This window comes from Xenopus laevis, chromosome 6L (genome assembly GCF_017654675.1).
Source record: "Xenopus laevis strain J_2021 chromosome 6L, Xenopus_laevis_v10.1, whole genome shotgun sequence".
Classification (NCBI taxonomy): Eukaryota; Metazoa; Chordata; class Amphibia; order Anura; family Pipidae; genus Xenopus; species Xenopus laevis.
Window position 1 is genome coordinate 33,377,416 of NC_054381.1, and position 24,078 is coordinate 33,401,493.

Below are 24,078 nucleotides of genomic sequence, written 5' to 3' on the forward strand. Positions count from 1 at the left end.
AAGTCACATTGTGATGCCTTTGCACAAATCCCCTGTAATGGGCACCTCACTAGTACCTGCCAGACAGAGATTCCTGTCACAACTGTTTTATTGCATTAAAGAGAGAAACAACCCCTTCCCTCCCTCATGTGTTGTGTGTCAGCCCCCAGTCTCCCTGGCCATTGCCTTGTGCTGTAACGTTACTATATCTCGGGACACTGGCTCTGACTGGGCGCATTGCACCTTCCCAGCACTTTTATGACACATTTTCTTTTTCTTTCCCCCCACAAACGTGCAAAGTGTTTAATGAGGCTCGCCAGCAGACAGCCCGAGGCAGCACTAGCGCCACTCAGTCTTCTCCTCTCTCTGCTTCCAGCACAACAAGCCGCTCTACTCCTTTGAAGACAATGCAGACTATGTCTATGACGTCACGTGGTCACCCGTGCATCCCGCGCTCTTCGCCTGTGTGGATGGGATGGGGCGCTTGGATCTCTGGAACCTCAATAATGACACGGAGGTGAGCCGGGACTTAACCCTGTCGGTACGGGGCGGGTTTGGGGAGGGGAGTTCATCTCACTGCAGCTCCTAAGGGGTTAAGGCGGGTCAATGCTGCTAAATAGGACCCAGTGTCCCCACCAAGTCATTCCCAAACATTACTGCTGAATGGGATGTACCACTACACGCGAGGGGGTGAAATGGCATAGAGAGGCATAAAAATAATTGCTAGATATTTGTCATGCATCAGAGATCATGCAGCCCTCCAGCTGTTGTTACACTGACACCTGTGACTATTGGTGGGACGCAGAGAGTTGCAGTGCGACAACAACATCAGCAGACTGAACAAGGCTGATTTCCCAACTTTATTGCATCATTCTTACCCTCCAGAACACATATAAACAGACATTTAAGGGCAGAGATAGAAAAGGATTACAGGGAATAAAGGAAAACTCAATGCTACCCGCATTTTTCTGCCAGCAATGATAATGCGTGGAGTTTCTAAAGCCCACAGCAGTGAAGGGTTTAAAGGCAATGTCTTTATTTTACAGATATTGCCTTTTTTTTTAGGAAATAGAAATAGCAGACTAAACTAAGCAGATCACCTCCAGTTTGGGACACTAATAGACACATGCACGTTACATTTTTATTAGGGTCCCCAGGGGGATTTGTTCAGCTTATACCATTATTATTATTAACATGTATTTATATAGCGCCAACATATTGCGTAGCACTGTAAAGTAAATGTGATTATACAACTAAATCACATGAATTATATACATAGCTTATATATATACCATATAAAAGGGAAGATATATATATATATATATATATATATATCACTCAATATATATATATATATATATTATGTATGTGTATGTATATATATATATATATATATATATATATATATATATATATATATAATATATATATATATATATATATATATATATATATATACAGTATATATATTTGTATATTTAAAAGTCCAGAGCTGGTGCATCACCAAACCAAAAGAAAATGCCTGGGTGCTGCTCATAAACAGGTTTGCAAATAACAAACTGAACCGCAATCCGCACTCCAGTATATATATAAATATTATATATATAGATATATAATATATATATAAATAACCCGAAAGTGCCTGCACTCAAACTACAGACGTCCAGAGGTGCGTGACCAATGGTTGTAATATAACAACCAAGTGGGACCAAAACATTGGATAAGATGCTGTATTAATAATAAAAGAGCATTTGTTCATTATTTCCAGAGTGCGCTGATCCTTCATCCGTTTATTATTTATATATTTTATATATTTATTTAGTAGGGAGTGTATCCATACAGCTGATTTTATACCAGCATTGCTGAAAATATCCCAGCCTGATTCAGGTACTAATAAAAGCATCAATGCCAATAATTTACGGGTCAGATGCGAGGTCCCTCATTTAATAATCCCAAAACTGCTGTTGGATATCTATATCTCTAGACTGCCAGATGGGTGTATAGAAAAACAGCTTGGAAACATTGTTCCATGAAATTGTAAAAAATGGTTTCTTCAGAATAGACTGGGGATATATATATATATATATATATATATATATATATATATATATATATATATATGAGCACCCAAAGCTGGCATTACCCGCACTTCCTATATACAGTAATTCCCACCTGTCTGGAAGAGGCTGCTGGTCTGAGCTACTAATTTTCAGTATTACAGGCAGCCAGTGCTGACTTGGGCTACCAACCACAAAGGCAAGGAAAGAGCCAGTAAACTATTCCAGATTCATTTCATTTCACTTATTAGCAGTCACTTTAACCCTTTGGAGGGAGGCCTGAATAGAAGTTTTGCATCCCATGGCAGCCAGAGGGTTTCTTTAGCCACTGTGAATTACAATTTTCTCAGTTTAAGTAAATTGAATGCCAGGCAGACATGCATTAGGCAGCAACTCTAGGTTCTGCTTCATATATGAAGAAAAATCTAAATATCAGGATTTTATTTGCATTCCTAATGATTGTAATTTTTAATGCTTGATATTTTCAAATACAGGGTAAAGTATGAAATGTTGGAATTGATGTACTGAGTAATCCGATTACATGCTTGTCCTCAGTACCGACTTCCCTGCATTTTGATTTCTGTGGTTAAGGCCTGGTTTACGCAGTCGTTTTTTTCACCACAATCCAGTTGGTGCAATTAGTGGCACGATTTTGGTATCATTAGTTCACATTGCATATTTACACGCACTGTTTCAACAATGGCTTGAAAATGCCTGTGCTACAGTTATTCTGCTATAATACTCCATCCTTTCGGCTTCCAGTTGTTATTTGGTTACATGTATTGTGGCTCTAAAATATATCTCACTACCCCAACCCCCCCAAATTCAGCTTTATTGTAGTGGGAACCACAACAGGGATACTATTTCAGATTTTTCAGATTTTTTGTATAATAGAATAATAATAGAAGAATAATAAGTTATCCTATTTGCAATTCTAAAATAGCTGCACAAACCAGGTTTTAAATGAACTACAACAGTTCACAGCTGCACTCTGTAGGATTCCATTTTAATATAACAGATAAAGACTGCAACTCCAGTGTCCACTATGATTTAGAACTGTCCAAAGAACATCCAGCTTCTCATTTTGCCTTTAAGAATTAGAAGCTAATGTGACAGTAACATTTATAAACATATATTCCTTCTTTTTTTTTGTCCTAGTTCAGAGAGCATATAAAAGCCCCAAAAATACTGAACTGCGCTCAAAAATCCACATTTTAAATCCAATATATTCATTAGCACAAACGAAGGGAAGAATTTTTTTAAAATGTATTTAAAAATTTAAAATTGCCATAATAGTTTGTGTCACTTTTTCCTAGAGAGCATTAAATATTTGAAGAACATCTAAATAGGTTACAATATTATTATTGTATTGTATTAAATTAATATTTATGACATTATTACCAATCCACATCCCAACCTTCATTAAAAAAGCACTGTGCATTTGGCTTTACTGAAGGATTAACTCAGGTACAGGTAGAAAATTCAAAACGTGCTTAAAATGAGACGGCAACGTAGGAGCTTTTGAAGTATGCCGAGCAGGAAACAGTGCAGCCTTTTTAATTGGGAAGCCTACAGCTGGAGGACAAACAGGAGGGCTACTAACTTGGGGGAAAAATAAAAATAAGGATGACATTTGGGAAATGGTATGAGTATGACCATCAAGCATTTATGGCTATACACAAAGTGCTGCTTGCGTGAAACAAAAGCTAAACAGATAAATCTGTAAGTTGCATTATATTTTCAATACATATCTACAGCAGATAAGAGTTTTAGGGAACTTTAATGCCTAATTTTAATGTGACTTGCCAGTGTTTCTTGTAAAGAATGGCAAGAGTTTATATCTATTTGGAGCCGTGCTTCAATTCATAAATTGTTTTATAACATCATTACTTTTAGTAGATAGATCTCGATACATTTAATGGCAGTCGTAACCATTACACAATCATTAATCCTGCTTCTTTCAGTCTTGCATTTTTTAAGGCACATTCAGTGTTATTTGCTAAGATTGTAAAAAAAAAAAAATTTAAATATAGATTTTAATCAGACACATAATCTTCATATAGTTTATTATAGATTATAACCAAACAATAAATTTGTGTTTTCCTATTAAAACATGTAAGCGATCTGTTCAGATTGGATCTTTATGGCACAGTTTAAATTTACATTGACTTTCGTGAAATTTCAAGTAAATGGCTATAATTGTGCCCAGACAGTAAGCAAGCTTTTCGGCCCGATTATATTAAAAAAAAAATGTTTTTAGGCACTTATTAGTTTCCTGTTCATGTGAAATTAACTTTTACATTTTATCATTTACAGCACTGGTGTCATTCACTAGTGTTAATAATTCAAGTATAATTATCAGCTGCATTTTAAACATGGTAGGCACATCCAGCCTAAATTTTCTAATAAGAAATAGAGTATATTTGATATTCTTTATCTCAAAAAAAAAAACACATTTAGGTATTATCCGGTAAATAGTTACAGAGAAAGCTTTGAATTACAAGAAGCCATCGCCCATATAGTTCATTTAAAGCAAACATTTTTTAAAAATGATTCCCTTTTTCTCTGTAATAATAAAACAGTACCTTGTACTTGATGGTAACTAAGCTGCATGAACCCATATTGGGGGCAAAACAATCCTATTGGGTTATTTATTGTTTACGTGATTTTTAGCAGGTATGGTCATCCAAATTACGGAAAGATCCTTTAACCCAGGGTCCGAAGCATTCTGGATAATATATCCTATACATGTACTGCATATACAGCTATTTATTTGGAAATTCAGCATTTGAAAAATCTGGTTTGCTTTAAAGGGCAAGTCAACCCCAAACTAAAAATCTACCTAATAAAAGAAAACATTTCTAAGCAACTTTTCAATATACATATATTAATGTTCAGTGCTTCAATATACCTATATTAATATTCACTTCAGGTATTTGTAAAAACAATTGAAAGCAGCATTTGCTTGACTCCTGGGTGTTACTTTTTAAACAATGTTGCAAAAGTCTTAGTTCCCCAGCTAAGACATATGTCTGTTAATCCGCTGCCTTGTCTTAAATTGTATCAACAGTCTGAATCAGCAGGGCAGAGAATAGAAAGGGACAAACACTGCTTTCAAAAGCAGATACAAATAACTGAATTGTAATGAATTTATAATGCAAAGTTGCTTAGAATTATGTTATCTTTTATGAAGGCAAAATATATTTTTTTGGGTTGACATTCCCTTTAATATATTTCCCCTTTAATTCTAATGATAGCAGCACTGTACAACACAGAGATGCAAAGTAAACAAACTGGTGGCATTTAATTTGAGTGCTGCATGGTACAGTCTCCAGCTTGATTATATTTGCAAGAAGGAAATACATTTGCATCCATTTCCAGCACATACAATATACTTAAGAGAGAGCCATGTTGGTTTAATATTTAAATAGCTTAATTTTTCATGTTTTTTTCAAAAATAGTTTTTGCAAACATTGGTTTTATATATAAACTGGCATCCGTTGAAAAGATATTTCAACGTAGTTGATTTTCATATTTGTGCATTGTTTGTCCAGGGTACCCATCCCAGTATATGGCTGCTTAAATTACAGTGAGATTCTTTATTTACAAGGGCCCATGCGTATTTTACTCTAAATAACATGTTACAGGAGCAGCGCATGGGGAAATGGCAGAGCTCTGCCACCAGTTGAATGCAGCACAATACAATAGTATTTGTATTAAATAAAATAGTGGCCTCATCCTTGCCAATTGCTACCTCAGACAATTGCTAAAAGGCTGTGTCAGTGCAGTAGTTAAACTCACATTGTGAAGTCTAGAGCACTTGTGGTTCTGCAGTCTGTAGAATTGATGGCTGAACATGCTGAGTCCATTGTCCCAAGAAACAGAGGTTCAGTTTACAGGCTTTGCGAACAAAGCCACGACAATAGGAAGCCGTAAGCGTCTTTATATTAATGCGTCAGACAAAAAAAAAGCACTGTATTTAATAGTACATTTTTCTGTCTTGAGTGGTTGTGTACCACACAGCTGGCACTTTGAGAGAAATCCACACTACCAAGCCTGCCGGAGAAGCTTTGGCATGGCTTGGTATTTTTTTATTTTAAAGTTAATCACATACAAGGTCTACTCTCTTTATTCCACTTTCAGAGAACTTTTCAAAACTTGTTTTATTTTCCACTTTCATTTGAATTGACTTAACCCATAGAGCAGAATGGTCTGGCATCTGAAGAGAAAGAGAGAAAAAGAAGGGCTTCGTACAGTCCGAGTGTCTAAGGGTTAGTTCACACGAGGCAACTTCGGGCGACTATGGAAAACGCATCGCCGCATGTGCTTTATAGCATTATAGCCTATGGGAAAACACGCTGAGGCAGTTCGGGGAGATTGTCTCTCAGAAGACAAGGCAATTAGTTACCAGGCAACAAAATCTCCCCGAATCTCCTCGTGTGAACTAACCCTAAAATGTCTGTAAATATCCACAAGCTATAATTAGTGATAATGTCTCTATAGGTGATGTTCTCTGCATTGTTAAAGCATATCTTAAACCATAATAATCAGAGCACCCAGATCATAAAAATAATAAATGTTTACACAAGGCTGTAAAATTAATTAGAGCTTTAGATAAAAGCTGATACACTAGTGGAGTAATGATACATTTATATTTAAAGGAATAGTTTACCTTGAAATTATCTTTCAGTATCATGTAAACAGCATTATTTTTGAGAGTTAACCTTCATTTTTCATTTAGAAAAAAAAAATTGCGTTTTCTGTTATACAGCTGTCAGGTTTGGGATTTCAACTGCAATTTGCTTGCTATTTTTTAATTACCCTAGCAATGAGGCAGCAGTTAGGAAGTCATAATTGTAGAAAATGACAGGGCCTGATAAGCAAGATAAGCAATAAAAAACAAGAATAATAAAGTCTTTCCCAGCCATTGTGTTTTTTGGTTGCTGGGGTTAGATCCTGTCCCTGACAGCCAGATAGCATTTGTTCTTATAGGTTGAAAATAGAAAAAAATAAAAATGGAAATAATACAAAAAGCAGTAGTTGAAAAGCTGCTTCAAGTGGGTACAAGCAAAATTAAAATGTGACTTTCCCTTTAAATTTAGACAGAAGTCCATTATCAGAACTCCATCATCAGTTACCAGTTTTTTGAGATGAGATGGTGGATTAAACAATAATGTACTAAAATGCAAATAAATAAATAAATAAATATATGTGTTTGTGTATAACGTTGTACATGTGGGAAAAGGGCAGGAACTTAGCTGTTGTGGTTTTTCTTGCATATTTTTAGTACATAATATGGAAAAAATGTTCACTCCACTAGACTTTGCCCTTTTACTATGGAAAATATACTTTTTTTTTTTGGAATAAAAAGTCTTTCTCCTCCAGCTCAGTGGGGAATGTGATTAGAGAACAATAAATCCTTGTTTCCCCATCTTACAAGTCAAATATGTTACAAGAAACTATCTCCAGGGGGTGGAGACTTCATCTAAGGGGATATACAGTATCTAAAAAGGCTAATTCGAAAAAGCAACCTCAATAAAAACATAGCTATTAAGAATCGGTTTTTAATTATCATTCCCTTTACTGTGTGTAATTCATTCAAAGGTTCCGACGGCAAGTACGGCTGTGGAAGGAGCCTCTGCGCTGAATCGTGTTCGCTGGGCTCAGAGCGGCAAAGAGGTGGCAGTTGGGGATTCAGAAGGTCGAGTCTGGATCTACGATGTGGGAGAGGTACAAGAAAACATGTCCCCCTCCTTTTTCCACTATGCAGTGTCAATACTTTACTTTAGAATGTTGTTCTGCAGTGATGACTGTGTGGGTGAACTGAGTGATTTACAACATATTGCAATACAATGTTTCAGGCCGTTAGGGCCAAACTCTAATTTTTTAAAACTGGGTGCATTGATACATCAGTCAACAATATTTTTAAATATTGAATTTAGTCATAATTGCTGTTTTTATTTTCATTGCACATCCTAATACAGGTATGGGATCCGTTATCTGGAAAACCGTTATCCAGAAAGCTCTGAATTACGGGATGGCCATCTCCCATAGACTCCATTTTATCCAAATTATGCAAGTTTTTAAATAGTATTTGCTTTTTCTCTGTAATATTAAAACAGCACTTTATAATTGACCCAAACGAAGATATAATTACTCCTTATTGTAAGCAAAACCAGCCTATTGGGTTTATTTAATTTTTAAATGCTTTTCTAGTAGACTTAAAGTGATACTGACACTAGAAAACTACTTTTTAAAATGTGAATGTACATTTAAAGTTACCTATAGGTCATGGTGATCGTTTTTGCCGAAAGGTTTGTTTTTGTAAGTAATTGTTAGTCGAAGTTTCTAAACCTGACTGTCCCATCTCAGCCTGTCATTTAAAGTTTCTAATGCTAACGGACTCTTGCTGCACAAATATGGCAGCCCAATCATACAGGAACATGGGGCATCAGACAGGTAATGTAAAAGCATTGTGCAAATACGTTATGGCAAAGTTAAAAGTAGCTTTCAAAGGCAATATTATGATAGAAAGTAATATAGTTGAATATAAAGGTGCCCCCTGTTTGGCCACATGATTTGTAGACTCAGTGGGAGGTGGAGGGGCAATAGTGTTAAAGACCAATAGCTGACAGTTTTGCATGGACAGGCAGCTGTTGTAGGTCCTGACCCACACACCTGCTAGAAACACATGTACAATGAAAAGAATTCAGTAATTTAAAATAATACATGGTTTTGTATAAAAGTGCTTTATTATATGTTACATTATGCCTTAGGAGATTGCTTGCCATGAACATTTGGACCATGATATGCCATACTCCTGATTTCCCTGGTGACACTTGATCCACCAAAAACATTACCTACATTTTGGATTTTCTCTAACCTCTTTTGGGCAGGATAAGAAGGTGAATCAAAAGAAGACTTTCCATTGGAGAACTTATAATTATATAAGAGTATATAGCAGTTGGACTGTTTTTTGTACATTCAAATTCAGGCTGCTTTGTAAGTATGTAAAGGGATACAGTCCTCAGTGGTCAAAATTGCCCAACTTTCCTCTCGGTAGATGTTTGGCATATTCAGCAATAATCAGTTCCATAACTTCTTCTGCTGGGAATCGTCTGTATCTCGTGCAGCTGATCACAGTTCTTGAGTAGCGAATGAGTTACTGTATAACAGCCAGACTGAGTTCTACCCGTTTCATCAAATATAATTTATATTTTCAATATAAAGTGGGTGATGCTAAAGCAACAGAAAACCTGGCCCATTCTTTATCAGCTGCAGGGGCTATTTATTTATTTTTTTTTTAAATCCTGCCATTTCCCGGATGCAATAAAGTACAGGTATCGTTCTATTATCCAGAATGCTCGGGACCTGAGGTTTTTCTGGGTAATTCTATAATTTGGATCTTTATACCTACTAGAAAATCATGTAAACATTAAATAAACCTAATATGCTGCTTTTGCGTCCAATAAGGATTAATTGTATCTTTTTTTGGATCAAGTACAAGGTGCTGTTTTATTATAAAAGGGAAAGCATTTTTTAAAATTTGGATTATTTGGATAAAATTGAGTCTATGGGAGAATACCTTTCTGTAATTTAGAGCTTTCTGGATACCAGGTTTCTGGATAATGGATCCCATACCTGTATATGTAAGTACAAGAGCCATCCTTTTGGTTTAAAACCAGAGGTGCAGTCACCAAGTTATTAGATGGGGGATCTAAGTAGCGGCATATTCCTCATCAGTGGAGGTTAGGGAAGGCCAGCTAAACCCACAAAAACCTGCGGTACCTTGCGGGTAGAAGTTCCTGGTGGATATAGGCACGGGTCTGCGGGTTTGCTGGTCGCGGGTTAGGCCGCGGGTCTTCTCAATAGCAATTTTCACTTCTTTTTTTCTGATCACGCCTACTTCCGATGATGTCACTTACGGTTTACAATGACAGCACTTCCTGATTCTTGATGGTCAGTGGGTTGTGGGTCCGGGTTGCGGATAAGCTACTTGCGGGTCGGGTAGCGGGTCCAAGCGGTTAAGGGTTGTGGGTCCGGGTTGCGGATGGCAGGTATGGGTCGGGTATGGGATCCAAAAAATGGACCCGTGCAGGACTTAATAATTCATGTAATCATTGCTAACAGTCATTTCAGTCATCAGTCACAGACAGTTTTGTTTTACCCCTCTATAATCATATCATAGTACAGACTGATTGGAGCTTATGGATTTTGTACTGAAAGTATGCTTTCTCCCATCATGTAATAGATTCACATTGTATAAAAGACCTATTCAGTTTCATTCCATAGAAAAAAAATAATAAAATTAAAATAAAAATACTTCTGTAAATGCGTAGTCACCCTAATTTGCTGTGGTAAATAGAATGTAAGTGACTTGTAAGTACACTCATGCACTGGTACATTTGATATGTAAACTGTAGTTAAATTGCTTTAATAACCATTACTGCTTTCTTACTGCTAATCTATGCTGGGAGACTTGTATAAGAATATTTACTTATTGTTTTCATGAAAAATTGTCTATTCATTACTGTTCATCAGAATTATTATGTAGACAGTGTTTTATATTCCTTTTACATATGTAAAGATGTCCAGGGACCCTCTACCTATAGCAGTTGCAAGAGCAACATAGTATTTAAAAAGGTGTGTAGATAGATAGATAGATAGATAGATAGATGACCACCCAAGATAGGAGGTAAGAGATTAAAATGTATATTGTAATAGTATTGGAAGTTGCAATAAGTGTCCTCCCTCATTATATTTAAGATTTGCCAACTCAGAAATGTCACTGCTCCTAGCAGCACAATTATCATTTAAAGAATGAGCCAGGTGCAGTGACAGACTATCTGTATATTCTACCAAAACCTTAATTAGATGATAGGATCAATATGCATAAATTGTGGGCAACACATTTTGAGAGTTCCTTCTGCAAACCCATTCAGCAAAGAGACCGTACGTATTTTTGCCAGTTACAAGTTTAAGGAGCTTGTATTATTTAAAACAATAGAGATCATAATCACAGTTGAGATCATTTGGGTCACAGGTTGTTGCATTCTTTATCCTATGTGGAACATATACCACCTCAATAACATTAATCTGGTTGTTTGTCTTGTGGAGAACCTGTGCCTATTCCAACATAGATTATTCCACAATCAAATGTGCTGCCAATTTTGTAATCACATAAAAATGACTGACCTAATTTTAAAGATTCTCAGTTGAGGCACCCTATTTCACAAACTAACACCACGTGCATCCTGAATTATCTCCCAGCTTGCTTCATAACAAAATTTGTCTGAGACCCTTACCCCAAGAGTGCTCACTGGCTTGACAGGATATCTGAGAACTTTGGGACACTAGACATTGGCCAATGTTTGTGTAACGTAAAACGCTCCTGCTAACTCTAAGAAATTATCTAAACCAGTAGGATTCTTTATAGTTTTTCTCATCTCTTGTCCTGTCACTTGAATCTCTTGTAAATATCTTGTCATCTATCAGTCTCTGTGACCAAAATAGCTTACGTATATCCCTAAATTTTGATTTTATGCTTTGTTTCTGAACTAATGATCTGCTCCACTCTTGTTAACCGACTACAGTTTGTCAGTTTTATATGTTAAACAGTGAAGAATGTTTTGCCCTTCAAAATAGACTAAAGACACTGGACTATATTTCAAGTCCAACCAACCAGTAGGATGTTAAAAAAATCAATATCTTGCAAAGTCCAAGACCAGTCATTTTTGTATATAAAAAAAAATAAAATCTGTGTACACTACATCCACCAGACTAAAGTATCTGATGACACCAAGGGGCCCTTTTATTAAACCTTGATTTTTTTTCTGTTCGAGGTTTTTAGGGGGGAATATTTAGTGAAAAAAAAGCTTGAATTTTTAGAGATTAATCATACCCTAAAGCTGCTAACAATCAGAATCTGAAAATACACCTTCTCAAACCTTTTGAGGTCATGTTGAAGTCAATGGCAGATGTCCCTGAAGTGGATAATCCGAAAATGTTGGGGTTTTCATCTGATAATCCGAAAAGTTTGAGTTTTCAAAGTAAAAATTCGATAAAATTGAGTTTTCAGAGCATCAATCGTATGATATGAATTGATGCTTGATTTTGTCACAATGTTTTGTTGCTTTGATGTTTTAGAGAAAAATGATTGATAAATGAGTTCTATTTGTGGAAGGAATTTTAATAAATCAGCCCCCAAGTGTCTGGCAACATCACATTATTAAAAATGGACCTTACATTCAGGGAATTCATGAAGGCATTCATCTATGGAAGGGACTATGTTGGATCCCATAGCTGTGCCCTGTAATATCTATACACACACACACACACACAAGCAATAAAATGCTTCACAATATTATTTATTCACAACTTAGTAATTACATACATCACCACATTGGAATTGAAGGTAAAACTTATATATAAGTGCTACCAAACTACTTGGTATGCCATCGAAACACTGAGATATCTGTACAGTGTTAGCAAAACGAAGCAGTCCAACCCACAGATTAATGCATAAAGAACTGACTCTTGGTATTGAGTTACAAACAACAACTTTATAAAATCCCTGGCTAGACCTCTTTGTTATACTTTTGTTTCTCTTTTCAACTTGAAATGCCAAGTCAGTTTATGAAAGTGAAAAGTGGAGAATGTGAGAAAAAGAATAAAAGGAAAAGAAACTGAAAAAATCAAAGTGCATATCAAATTTGTGACTCAATAACCTTTCAAGTCTAAACAACTTTGTGTGAGCAATAAAATATACAAAAGTGTATCTTGATAAAAACAGCAGAACACAGGGCCACGTGTTACAAGTTTAAATACAGCACATACTGCCATATATTGCAACAGCTGGCTTACAGAACACAGACTGCCACAGAAATACTTATATATCCTCTGCTTTTACATGAGTTTGCTTCCTTCCTGATTTCCACGCATACAAACTGTTTGTATTAAATGACTCGGCAGTTAATGCTTAAAATAGGTTACACTGTTTTATGTATGAAATATGGAACTGGTCAAACATTAAGCCCAGCTCTAACATGGGATAGAATCCAAAAACAAAAAATATCTGTATGCTGTATATTTTATATATTTATTTTCATGATGTCGTTTTTATTCCTAAATTACACTGTTTACACTGCAAATAATTCACTCTACCATATAAGATTTCATTCCTAATCCAACAAGTATCCAAGTATTTTTTTTGGTTGTAATGTGTGTGTAGGAGCCATCTCATTTTGCTTGGTCATGTGCTTTCAGAAAGAGCCAGTGCTGCACTATGGAACTGCTTTTTGACAGGCTGTTGCAGGGGTCCCCAACCTTTTTTACCAGTGAGCGAACATTCAGAGTTGGCTACACAAGCCTTGGGGAGTCAACTAAGGGCTGTGATTGGCTATTTGGAAGCCCTATGTGGACTGGCAGCCTACAGGAGGCTCCACCTGGCACTATACTTCATTTTTACACAATTAAAACTCGCTTCCAAGCCTGGAATTCAAAAATATGCACCTGCTTTGAGGACACTGAGAGCAACATCCAAGGGGTTGGAGAGCAACATGTTGCTCACAAGCTACTGGTAGGGGATCACTGGGCTATTGTTTCTCCTACTCAATCTAAGTGAATGGGGTCGCAGTGGGACATGGGTTTTTATTATTGAGTGCTGTTCTTATAAGTACCAGGGAGCTACTATCTGGTTACCTTCCCATTGTTCTGCTCATGTGCTGCTGGGGGGGGGTAGGGAGGGATTATATTACTCTTGCAACTTGCAGTGAAGCAGTAGAGAGTGACTGAAGTTTATCAGTCACTTGACTGGGGGCTCCTGGGAAACTGACAATATGTCCATCTCCATGTCAGATCTCAAAATTAAATATAAAAAAATCTGTATGCTCTTTTGAAACACAGATTTCAGTGCAGAAGTCTAATGGAGCAGCACTATTAACTGATGTATTTTGAAAAAAAACATGTTATCCCATTCCATTAAGATTGTCTTTCCGGAGTGTGTAAAAGAATCCACAAATCACACCCTAATAATCCTGCTGATTCCCACTTCCACTGCTACAGCCCCCCAGTTTGGGAACCATTGGTTTAGGCTATTATTAAACATGGCCACTCCATTACACCCAGCCATGAAATATGGAACTGGTCAAACATTAAGCCCAGCTCTAACATGGGATAGAAAATGTCTGTGTGCTGTAAATTTAAAGGCTAATAATACAAGGTTGCTAAATAGTGAGGCAGCAGAAATTGTGGTCACTTCACTCTATGGCCACTTCCATCCCATAAAGGGATTCTGTCATGTCCCTGTCATGTTCTGTCATGGGACTTGTTATCCAGAATGCTCCGAATTTGGGGTTTTCCAGATAAGGGATTTTTCTGTAATTTGGATCTTTATACCTTAAGTCTACTAGAAAATTATTTAAACATTAATTAAACCCAATAGGCTTGTTTTTGCTTACACTAAGGATTAATTATATCTTATTTTGGATCAGGTACAAGGTACAAGGTACTGTTTTATTATTACAGAGAAAAAGGAAATAATATTAAAACATTTAAATTATTTGGATAAAATTAAGTTTATAGGAGACAGCTTTTTCTTAATTCGGAGCTTTCTGGATAACGGGTTTCTAGATCACCGATCCCCTACCTTTACATCTAAATAGAGACAATTATGAGTTATACTTTGCCCTTTACAGCAGCTATAGTGGTGGCTCTTAAAGATATACCGACACTAGAAAATAAGCTTTTTCAATATCTGTCATAACATTATCTTTGAATGCTATTTATAATTTTACCATAAATGTATCTGTATAATGTTTTTACATTACATTTCTTACCCCCTTTTTTCCCTTTGAGGGAGGCTGCCATATTTGTCCAGCAGTAGTCTGTTAGCATTAGAAGCTTCTGACAGTCAGGTTGGCAAAACAGTCAGGTTTTAGGAACTTTTACTTCCAAAAGCAGACCTATCAGCGAAAAATGAACAACGTGACCTATAGGTAACTTTCCATGTAGATTAATATTTTGAAATACATTTTTTAGTCAGTATCACTTTAAGTTGCAATTATACTACAACTTCTAATGGATACATAACTCAGTTGTAAATTAGAGTACCTTTACTCCTTATAGCCTCTGATTCTGGAATATTTTGGCACTATATAAATAAATAAAGGCCAGTAATAGTTATGACTTCTGTGCATGACATGTGTGTGCGCTGTATTAGGTATTTATTACATCCTCCCTTTGGTTCGTGCTTTTTGTGCGCTGGCTTCTGGCGTGCTTTGATATTTCTTTTATTTTGTGAATAAGTAATTGGGTAACAAACACACACACACACATGCTGCAGGCAGATTTTTTTTTTAATTGGTTGTTTCAGTTGTGTGGTCATGAGCAATAGTGCCTGAAAATATAAGTTCTAACACAGCAGATATTGATAGACATAGTTACATCATGCCCCACACATCACCAGTTTGCTTATTAACTTAGAGAATGACATTGCTGTTATTATTCCTGGGGGGGGAGGGAGTTTTCTGGTCCTGTACTACAATCATTTTCTTACAGTTCACGAGGTGATGCATGAGCTTTAACATCTATGTAAGATTTTTACCTACGGCCAATATATAGTAGCAGCATAAGTAAAGCAAAGTATGATCATTTAGCGCTAACATCCAGGCTATAGAAATGCCTAGCCACAACCCCAGTCCCTTGCACTGTTTGGTTAACCTCTAGCATCCCGGAGCGCAAAATCAAAATCCTGGAACTTGTAAAACCTGCAGGGGTTAATCATTCCCTGCTTTGATTTGCATTCCTTGTAGAAAATGTTTTCCCTTTAGGAAGAACAGCATAAAGACATTTTACTGACAGATCCTGTGAGCCTTCTACAAGGTATAATCACGAGCAGTCTCTAAATTATTCATGTACTCCTATGTTTGTTCTTTGGGAAAGTTTCACATGTGTTCCCACCGCTATGAAATCTGTTATGTTTCCAATCCACAGATGACCCCTAGTGATTTCAGTTGTTCAGTTCTGGGAGAAACCCAAATATGATCTGTAAGTTATTAAAGTTGTCTTGCTCTTTTAAGTAGAATTACATCAAACAAATATGTTATGTTAGGAAAATACACAATTGTACAACGTCAGATTGTCTATAGCGATCTGCATTCCCTTCGTTATATCTAGGGCCACGTAGTGCAGAGGCAAATAAGGACTCCATGATTATGTTACTCTGAGTGCTTTAAGCTCGTTTCTGTGTTTTTTAACAAAATGAAATCCTGAATATTTTTAATAATTTTGCGAAAAGTTGGTTGATTTTTAGATTAATGTTTAGAATGCTATAAATTAACTTTATAAACCTTTCATCAGGTTTATTCTTTTTTTTAATTCATTTCCATTTTGAGCTTCTTCAGGTTGCCTTTTAAACTGGTTGCTATTTTCCTGGAAGGCAACATTTTTTTTTGTAAATTTATATTCTTGTTTTTATTGTTAATTTTCTTTTTGAAGCCCTCTCCTATTCACCTTCAAACACCTGCCTAGTTGCTTCGGAGAATAAGACCTAAGAATCCGGCTATCTTTTTTAATTTTAAACCAGAAAGCTGAATACTATAATTCAAACAACACAATTTGCATTTTTTATCTTTTTATTTAGTGCCAACACATTTACACAGATTGTTCATCATAGTTACATAGTTAAATTGGTTTGAAAAAAGACCAAAGTCCATCAAATTTAAGGTGGCCATAGACGTAACAATTACAATCTTTCTTGGAAAAGATCTTTCCGAGAAAGTTCATTCATTTCAATACAAACGTGTAGAGCTGAATTGTCAGATATACAGATAGAAACAATAGAATTCTACCTGTATGTGACCGATGTTCGATCAAAATTTTCCGTCCAGCCCGATCGATGGCCGATATCCAAGTCTTCTGGCTAAATCGATTCAGCAGTAACAATGGCCGATGTTCAATCAAAATTTTCCGTCCAGCCCGATCGATGACAGATATCCAAGTCTTCTGGCTAAGTCTTCTGGCTTGATCGGTTGGCTCTTTTTCCACCTACATGCACTGAATACTGAATTATCTGTGCGTCTATGGCCACCTTAAGGCCGAAATTGCATTCAGGACCCCTGCTCTACCAGGCAGAAGCGCAATGAGCCACCATTGCTTTGCAATGGCTTTAAAACTCGAAGAGCTTACATGAAATTAATTTTTAGAAGATTTACCCTTTAATATAAAAACTTTCTAATTATTTGTGTCTTTTGCATATGCAAGGCTAATGGTATACACTGTAGCATATCCACAGGTAGAGAAAAGGCAGTTCCGTCCCACACTGTCCAGATTTGTAGAGAATAGAAATCTGCTTGTCAATGCACACACAGGGCTCATTTTATCCTGAAAGCGGTGGAGAAAATGTAGTTTGTACCATTAGCCTTATACTCTGTTATACACTCTATGTACCCTTATGTATGTGTGTTTTGAACAAGGTAATGTATTCTTTATGCTGAGAGTCATTATATTTCATCCTCTTATCCCTAGCACACAAAATTCCAGTCTGACCATATAGATGAATAGATACCCTTGAAGAACTAATTGCGCGTATTCCACAAAATCAAAAAAAGGTCACATAAATAACAGTTCGCCTTTCTTAGGCCGGAGCAGGACTTTGCATATACATCCAGTTACAAACAGCCACAGGCTATCATAGCTTGTAAGCACTATGCTCTGCATAAAAAACATCTGTATAGAGGAGTAGAAAAATATGTTACTGTGTGTAATAAGTTTGCCCAGTACCCAGGCACATGATACTTGAATAAATATTAAACTAAAATCATCTTAAAAAACCAAATTACTTTTGGCAACTCTCACAAGTTTGCAGTGAATAGAAGCCGTTGAATTCAATGCCGTTGTAGCAGAATATGGGCTTTTTTGTGTGTTTTATTTATATATATATATATATATATATATATATATATATATATATATATATATATATATATATATATATATATATATATATATATATATATATATTTTATAGGAATTTGCTGAAATGTATTCCATGCAAAATCACAGCCTTGAATATTAATATATATAACACAAACTTCAAATATTACAGAAGATTTTGTAGTTGATGGTGTCCCATGGTACAGAAGCCCTATGAAGATCAATTTCTCCATATTCTTTGGAGTTTCCATCTTGTTTTTTGTGCAATCTTTTTCCTTTGGTGTCCAAAGTTCTGGATTTTTTAGGCCTATGGACCATTAAAAAAGATAAATCATCAAGCAATATAGTGCAATGTTTGAACAATTTCGCAGCTAAGTTTCAAGTAGGTCAAACAGAAGAGACCTCTGCCTGCCGATCTCCCATCTGCTAAGACAAATTGTTTCACATCTCATTCCAGATACCTGTTATATCAGTTTACCAGATCATCCCTGGAATGCTTCAACCAATACATGTTACAGAGTAGCAAATGATTTTGTTTTTTCAGTGAACATTGGCCAGTTATTTTCACAATTGCTTAGGGAAATCAAGTAGCACAATCATTGCATCAGTTTCCCTGCTCTTGATTCAGATGTGCCAATGTAATCATCAACCAAATGAATTTATCAGAAATTGGGTTGTTTCAAGACAAATATGATACCTGTATCACATCTTGCAGGGTAAATGAAATCTATACACATGATGCATTTTATACATTATAAAATTACATTTTACAATGTAATTTTTATACTTGTCCCATTTAAAACCATTGATCTGAGATCATTATACCGTAAGGCAGTTTCAGGGATGAGCTACAAGATGTTGATTTTCAATTAATTTACAATTTACAATGGACAAGGAAAGTCAATTTTCTTATAACTGTTGGTTATATAGGGTATACCCAACCTCTAACTTGTTTTTCATTGGCATATTCCCCCACTGGACCCATATTTTTGGAAAACCTATGCACATTAGAGGCCAGCACATCTTTGATATGCACATTCAATTAGTGGTCCTGAAGCACATGGAAGGACCACAAGCTTTCGCTGTGCAGAGTCTGCAAAGATAAAGGAGCAACAGGTGCCCAGCAGACAGTTACAAGTTACAGGACTTGTAGCAGTGAAAACCCTGTAAACAACTCAGGTTAAAGGAAATATTACACCTCCATAATGAATAATTAACCAACAGATAGGTTATATCATATTAAGTAGCATATTAAATAATCTCTCTTATGAAAGTTTTAGGAATGAAAGAAAGTAAGTGTATTCTGCCTCATTAGGCATGTCTTTGGAAATGGGAGGGTTTTCAGTTTTAGATTGGATTGTTCTTGCTTTAAATATCTGTGAAGTGACGGGCAAGGCATCTAATTTTTCTCCACTATGAACTACAAGATGAATTACATGAAAGTGCTGACCAATGTGATCGCTATCTCTGCAGAGCTGTAAAATTGCTGCAGTGTATTGAGTTCTGGTGAGAAGCAAATGTTTCGGGTCACGAGATTTGTAGCAGGTCAATCACTTATCACATTGCAAGTATAATTTTTCTTTTGTTCTGGTGCATGTTTACGTTCACCAAGGAAAAGTAAAAAATAAAACGACTTTGAGTCTGAAAATAGAACAAAGGATTTTTAATGAGCTTCTGTTTCCTCGCTTTGCATAAATGACCCCTTTTGTGTAGCTGGTCCTCACGCTCTCTTAAATGATGTTGGACAGACACTGGTAAGTGGATGGGTCATTGGTGTCTAAACTCAGCTGGCAGTGGCTCATGGTGAAACGTGTATGACTCAGATACAATAATGATGTGTGGGGGAATTGTCGTGCCTGCCTGTTACAAAGACTGAATTGTAATCATTTTCTAATTCTAGACTGCAAGTTGACGGGACGTAGAGAGGAAGTGGAAATGAAAATGTTGCAAGGAAGCATGTGTGTTATTACTGCACCTATGAGTGATACATTTTAATCAAAGTCCAATGGAAAACAGCTGTAACATAAAAGGGAGCATGGCTTAATCAAGTAGAAGCAAGTCATTTATCAGTTTAAAGGGCTTTGTAATATTTGTAAGTTTGCAAAGAGCTTTGGTTGAGTCTCTGGAACGCGAGCATAGGACTGATATTCACAGACATCTAACTGAAATCTTAGTTTAATTAGTAGAGTTAGAGTGGACCTAGCGACTTCATGGACAATCAGACAGCGACTGTGGAAAGGGATCGAAACTGTGGAGGGAAAGCAGGGCTTGTGATTTAAAGGAAAACTATACCCCCCAAATAATGTAGGTCTCTATCAAAAGAAATTGCATAAAATAGCTCATGTGTAAAACCCTGCTTCATGTAAATAAACCATTTTCATAATAATATACTTTTTTAGTAGTATGTGCCATTGGTTAATCATAAATAGAAAATTGCAATTTTAAAAAATAAGGGCCGCCCCTTAGGATCGTATGATTCATGGTGCACAAAAACAAACCAAACAAACCATACATGTTAGGTCACATGAGCCAATTAACAGACAGAGTTCTGTCTTTTGCTTCCACATTTCTTCCTGTTACAGTTAGAGTTGTAGTATTTCTGGTCAGGTGATCTCTGAGGCAGCACAGAATGGTGGCACAAGGCAAGAGATGTAAAAGGGCAAGATTTACTTAAATATAAAGACCAGTTTGGTAAGAAATTTTAATATGCCACTTAATATGATATAAACTTTCTGTTGCTTAAGTGTTCATTTTGGGGGTATAGTTTTCCTTTAACCATAGCTAGAGGCCTCCTCAGATACACTGTATGCACAATATTTAACAGTTGCTTGGAGTCCTCTTCATTTCTCATCAGTTATGACATTAAGGGTCTCTGTTAAGGCTAGGAATTTCTGAATCTGGATTCATAAAGGAAACCAAAGTGCCAATGGGGTTTAAAAGGAAAGTGTTAGGCCATAACTAGATATGATCTGGGTATAGAAGAGGCATGGCCTAAATTGTTCTGACTGGATAAATGGGAGGGCTAGAGTGATAGTAATGTATGATGGCAAAGTTTAATGGATACACAGAACGTTCATTCTTTGCAAGTTAATATTTATACATATGAGTAGGGTATGTTATATTGTTTACAGTTGTATTGCAGATAGTAACCACCGTACAATAATGGCCCTAGGATTCAAAATCAGGCGGTATAATGTATGATTAGGGATGTACCAAATCCAGCATATGCAAATTAGGATTCGGTTTGGTATTCGGCCTGAATCTTTCGCGAAGGATTCAGGGGTTCAGTCGAATCCAAAATAGTGGATTCGGTGCATCCCTAGTTATGAAGAATGTCTTATCTTAACCTATATTGTTGTAGAAATCCAAACCTTATATTTAACCAGTATATATATATATATATATATATATATTTTGGAAGGATAGTAAATAATTGATGTCTCTGCACCGAGGCATCCATAAGGACTTTTTCGAGAGTGCCAGTAGCCGAGCGGAATACATATATATATATATATATATATATATATATATATATATATATATATATATATATATATATATATATATATACACTGTCCTAGGGAAATAGCAAATTATGTGACTGGCTCATCTGAGAGTGGCATATTGCATCACCGTCACTCACTGATAGTTTTCACTTTAAATGAATGCAAATATAACACTGTAAAGAAGGTTTTCGCACACACCCAAGGAAGTATTGTACAAATTGCTTAACGTGCTTCATGTCAATGTGGATCTGGATTATATGAAAATGACGATATCAAGTGGTGCCCTTGGAAAGGGTTGTTAAAAAAAATCCTTTGGAGGGACATATTAGATCTGCAGCCCTTATTTGCTAATTGTGTTTGTATTTTGTAAAATATTTACAGGCTGACAGTGCTTGACAGTGCTTGGTTTTGTATTAGATCACTGCTGATTTGTGTATTTGCCATTAGGCTATGCATTAGGTCACAGATATCTAGTATATATATATCTTTAGGCTTTGTATTAGGTCACTCATGCAGAGTATATACACACCATTAGGCTTCACAGCTTGTATATTATCACTTGGATTCGGTTACTTCGGACGAAGTAAAGGCAGATTTATTCCAATTCTTGAAAAAGTCTAGTGGGAGACTTAGGCTCATTTATGACTGCAACTGCAGTTGTAGTCGCACAATAATGGATTAAGTCGTTATGTCTCTTGATATAAAGGTACATCTGCCTAAACACGTTCCCCCCATTTGCACATATTGGTGCCAAGATCCATTGCGTCCTCTTAGTCTGTTCACATGAATCCCACTTCCGATACAGAACTCATTTTATTACAACTGAGGATTTTCAGCTGCCTCCATAATTATCATTATGCCATTCATAAAAATGTTTTTCTCCATTAACAACAAGCGTAAAAGCAAATATTAAAAATGGAAGCAAATTAAATCTCTCCAGAAAGTATACATGGAGAGGCACATTTATCAAGGGTCGAATTTCGAATTCATATGAGTTTTTTTAAACCCCCTTAAATTCGAATATACTCTAAATTCGACTGGGGGGTTATTTAAGAAAAAAATTGAAAAAAAAAATTGAATACCTTAAATTTAAACCTTAAAAATCGAAAAATCCACAAACGACTCCAAAGTGGTCACTGCACCTCTCCAATTGACTTATACAGCAATTCGGCAGGTATTATGTGGCGAATAGTGGAATTTGAATTCTTAAAGGGCCAGAGTATTATAAATCTTGAAAAATCTAATTTGAATTTTTTTAAAAAAACTCGAATCGAGTTAGGATAATTCCTTAGTCGAATTTGACAGTTTTGACCATAAAAAAATTCAACCCTTAATAAATCTGCCCCTTAATAAATGCCATTTTTATTGGACAATATACATTTCTAAGTATAACACTGCATTGTTGATATTATTTCTTTAATAGCCTTCCACTTCAATGATTTATACATTCGCTGAAAATAGGAGCAAACTAAAAAAAATAAAGTCATTTTTTTGGGTGGCAGATACTTTTGCGTTTACCCAAAACTGCTGATAAATAAGAGCTAACACGCACAGTGTGCCCTTTATATTTTGGCCAGCTGCTAGTATATGCCTTTAACTTGTGCAGTGCTATTTATATGCAAAACTTTATACAATCTAAGTGTCGCTTGTAAATAGCCAGAAATAATACATTTTGCTGTGATATTGGCTTCACTGATACAAGTTTCGTGCAAAAAAAAAACCAAAACCATAAAAATCACATATGTTTGTGCAGATTAAGTTCCACCTATTTTAAAATGCTATGGCTTGAAACTCTCATTTTGTGCCCACTTCTATTTTGTAGTATTTATAAGGCATACTCAACTCCTAGTGAAATATTTTCCAATTACTCTATGCCTCATAAAAGACAACAATAAATTCCTTACCGACTTTAAGCAGCAATTTATTTAAACAAAATGCAGTATAATATAAGAACCCACATTTTCTATCAGGGTTGGATCTTGCTAAATGTTGATTGTCTGCCTGTTCTTTGGTGTTATAAATTTGGGAAAAGGTTCTTTCAGTGTGTGATGTGGTCAGAATAACTCAAAACCATGCAATTCTGTGTTAGTGTTAAAGTAAACAGAACATTTTGGATAATTTGCGTTGCCCTTTAATATAGCAATGTCACAATTTTAGATCTAGCCGGGAGAGTATGGCATTGGCCTGCATTGTGGATTCTGGGAGGTGTTACAATACATTTATAATGCCAATATTTTTAGTATTGTCTAATATTTCTGTACCTCATATGAGGAGAATTCACTAGAAATGCTTTGCAAGACACTAGCACTTGCATATAGGTTTGGGTTTTTGAGAACCCTGCTTGCACCTTGTGATTGCAAGAAGTGAGCATGTAAAGTAAACGGAGAGGCAGGTAGTTGCACCTACAATATAAGTACATGTATGGGACCGGTTATCCAGAATGCTTGGGACCTGGGGCTTTGTAATTTTGATCTTCATACATTAAGGGGCAGATTTATTAAGGTTTGAATTGAAAATTCAAATTCAAAGTTTCTAATTTTTTTTGGTCAAAATTCTTAAATTCGAATTGTGAATTATCCAAACTCAATTTGAGTTTTAATTAG

The 24,078-nt window shown here is 36.0% G+C and overlaps 1 protein-coding gene across 8 annotated transcripts in view; it reads left to right on the top strand.

Moving 5' to 3' along the window:
* The window catches only part of LOC108718845 (cytoplasmic dynein 1 intermediate chain 1), a 234,933-nt gene that overhangs the window by 177,296 nt on the left and 33,559 nt on the right, over positions 1-24,078 (top strand). For all 8 annotated transcript variants that reach the window (XR_005961759.1, XM_041565902.1, XM_041565903.1 and 5 more), the window contains 2 exons: positions 356-496; positions 7,641-7,766. Coding sequence is in view for 7 of the 8 variants with exons in the window: in XM_041565902.1 (XP_041421836.1) it covers positions 356-496; positions 7,641-7,766 (267 nt within the window). In the remaining variant the exon portion in view is untranslated. The remainder of the gene's footprint in view (positions 1-355; positions 497-7,640; positions 7,767-24,078) is intronic.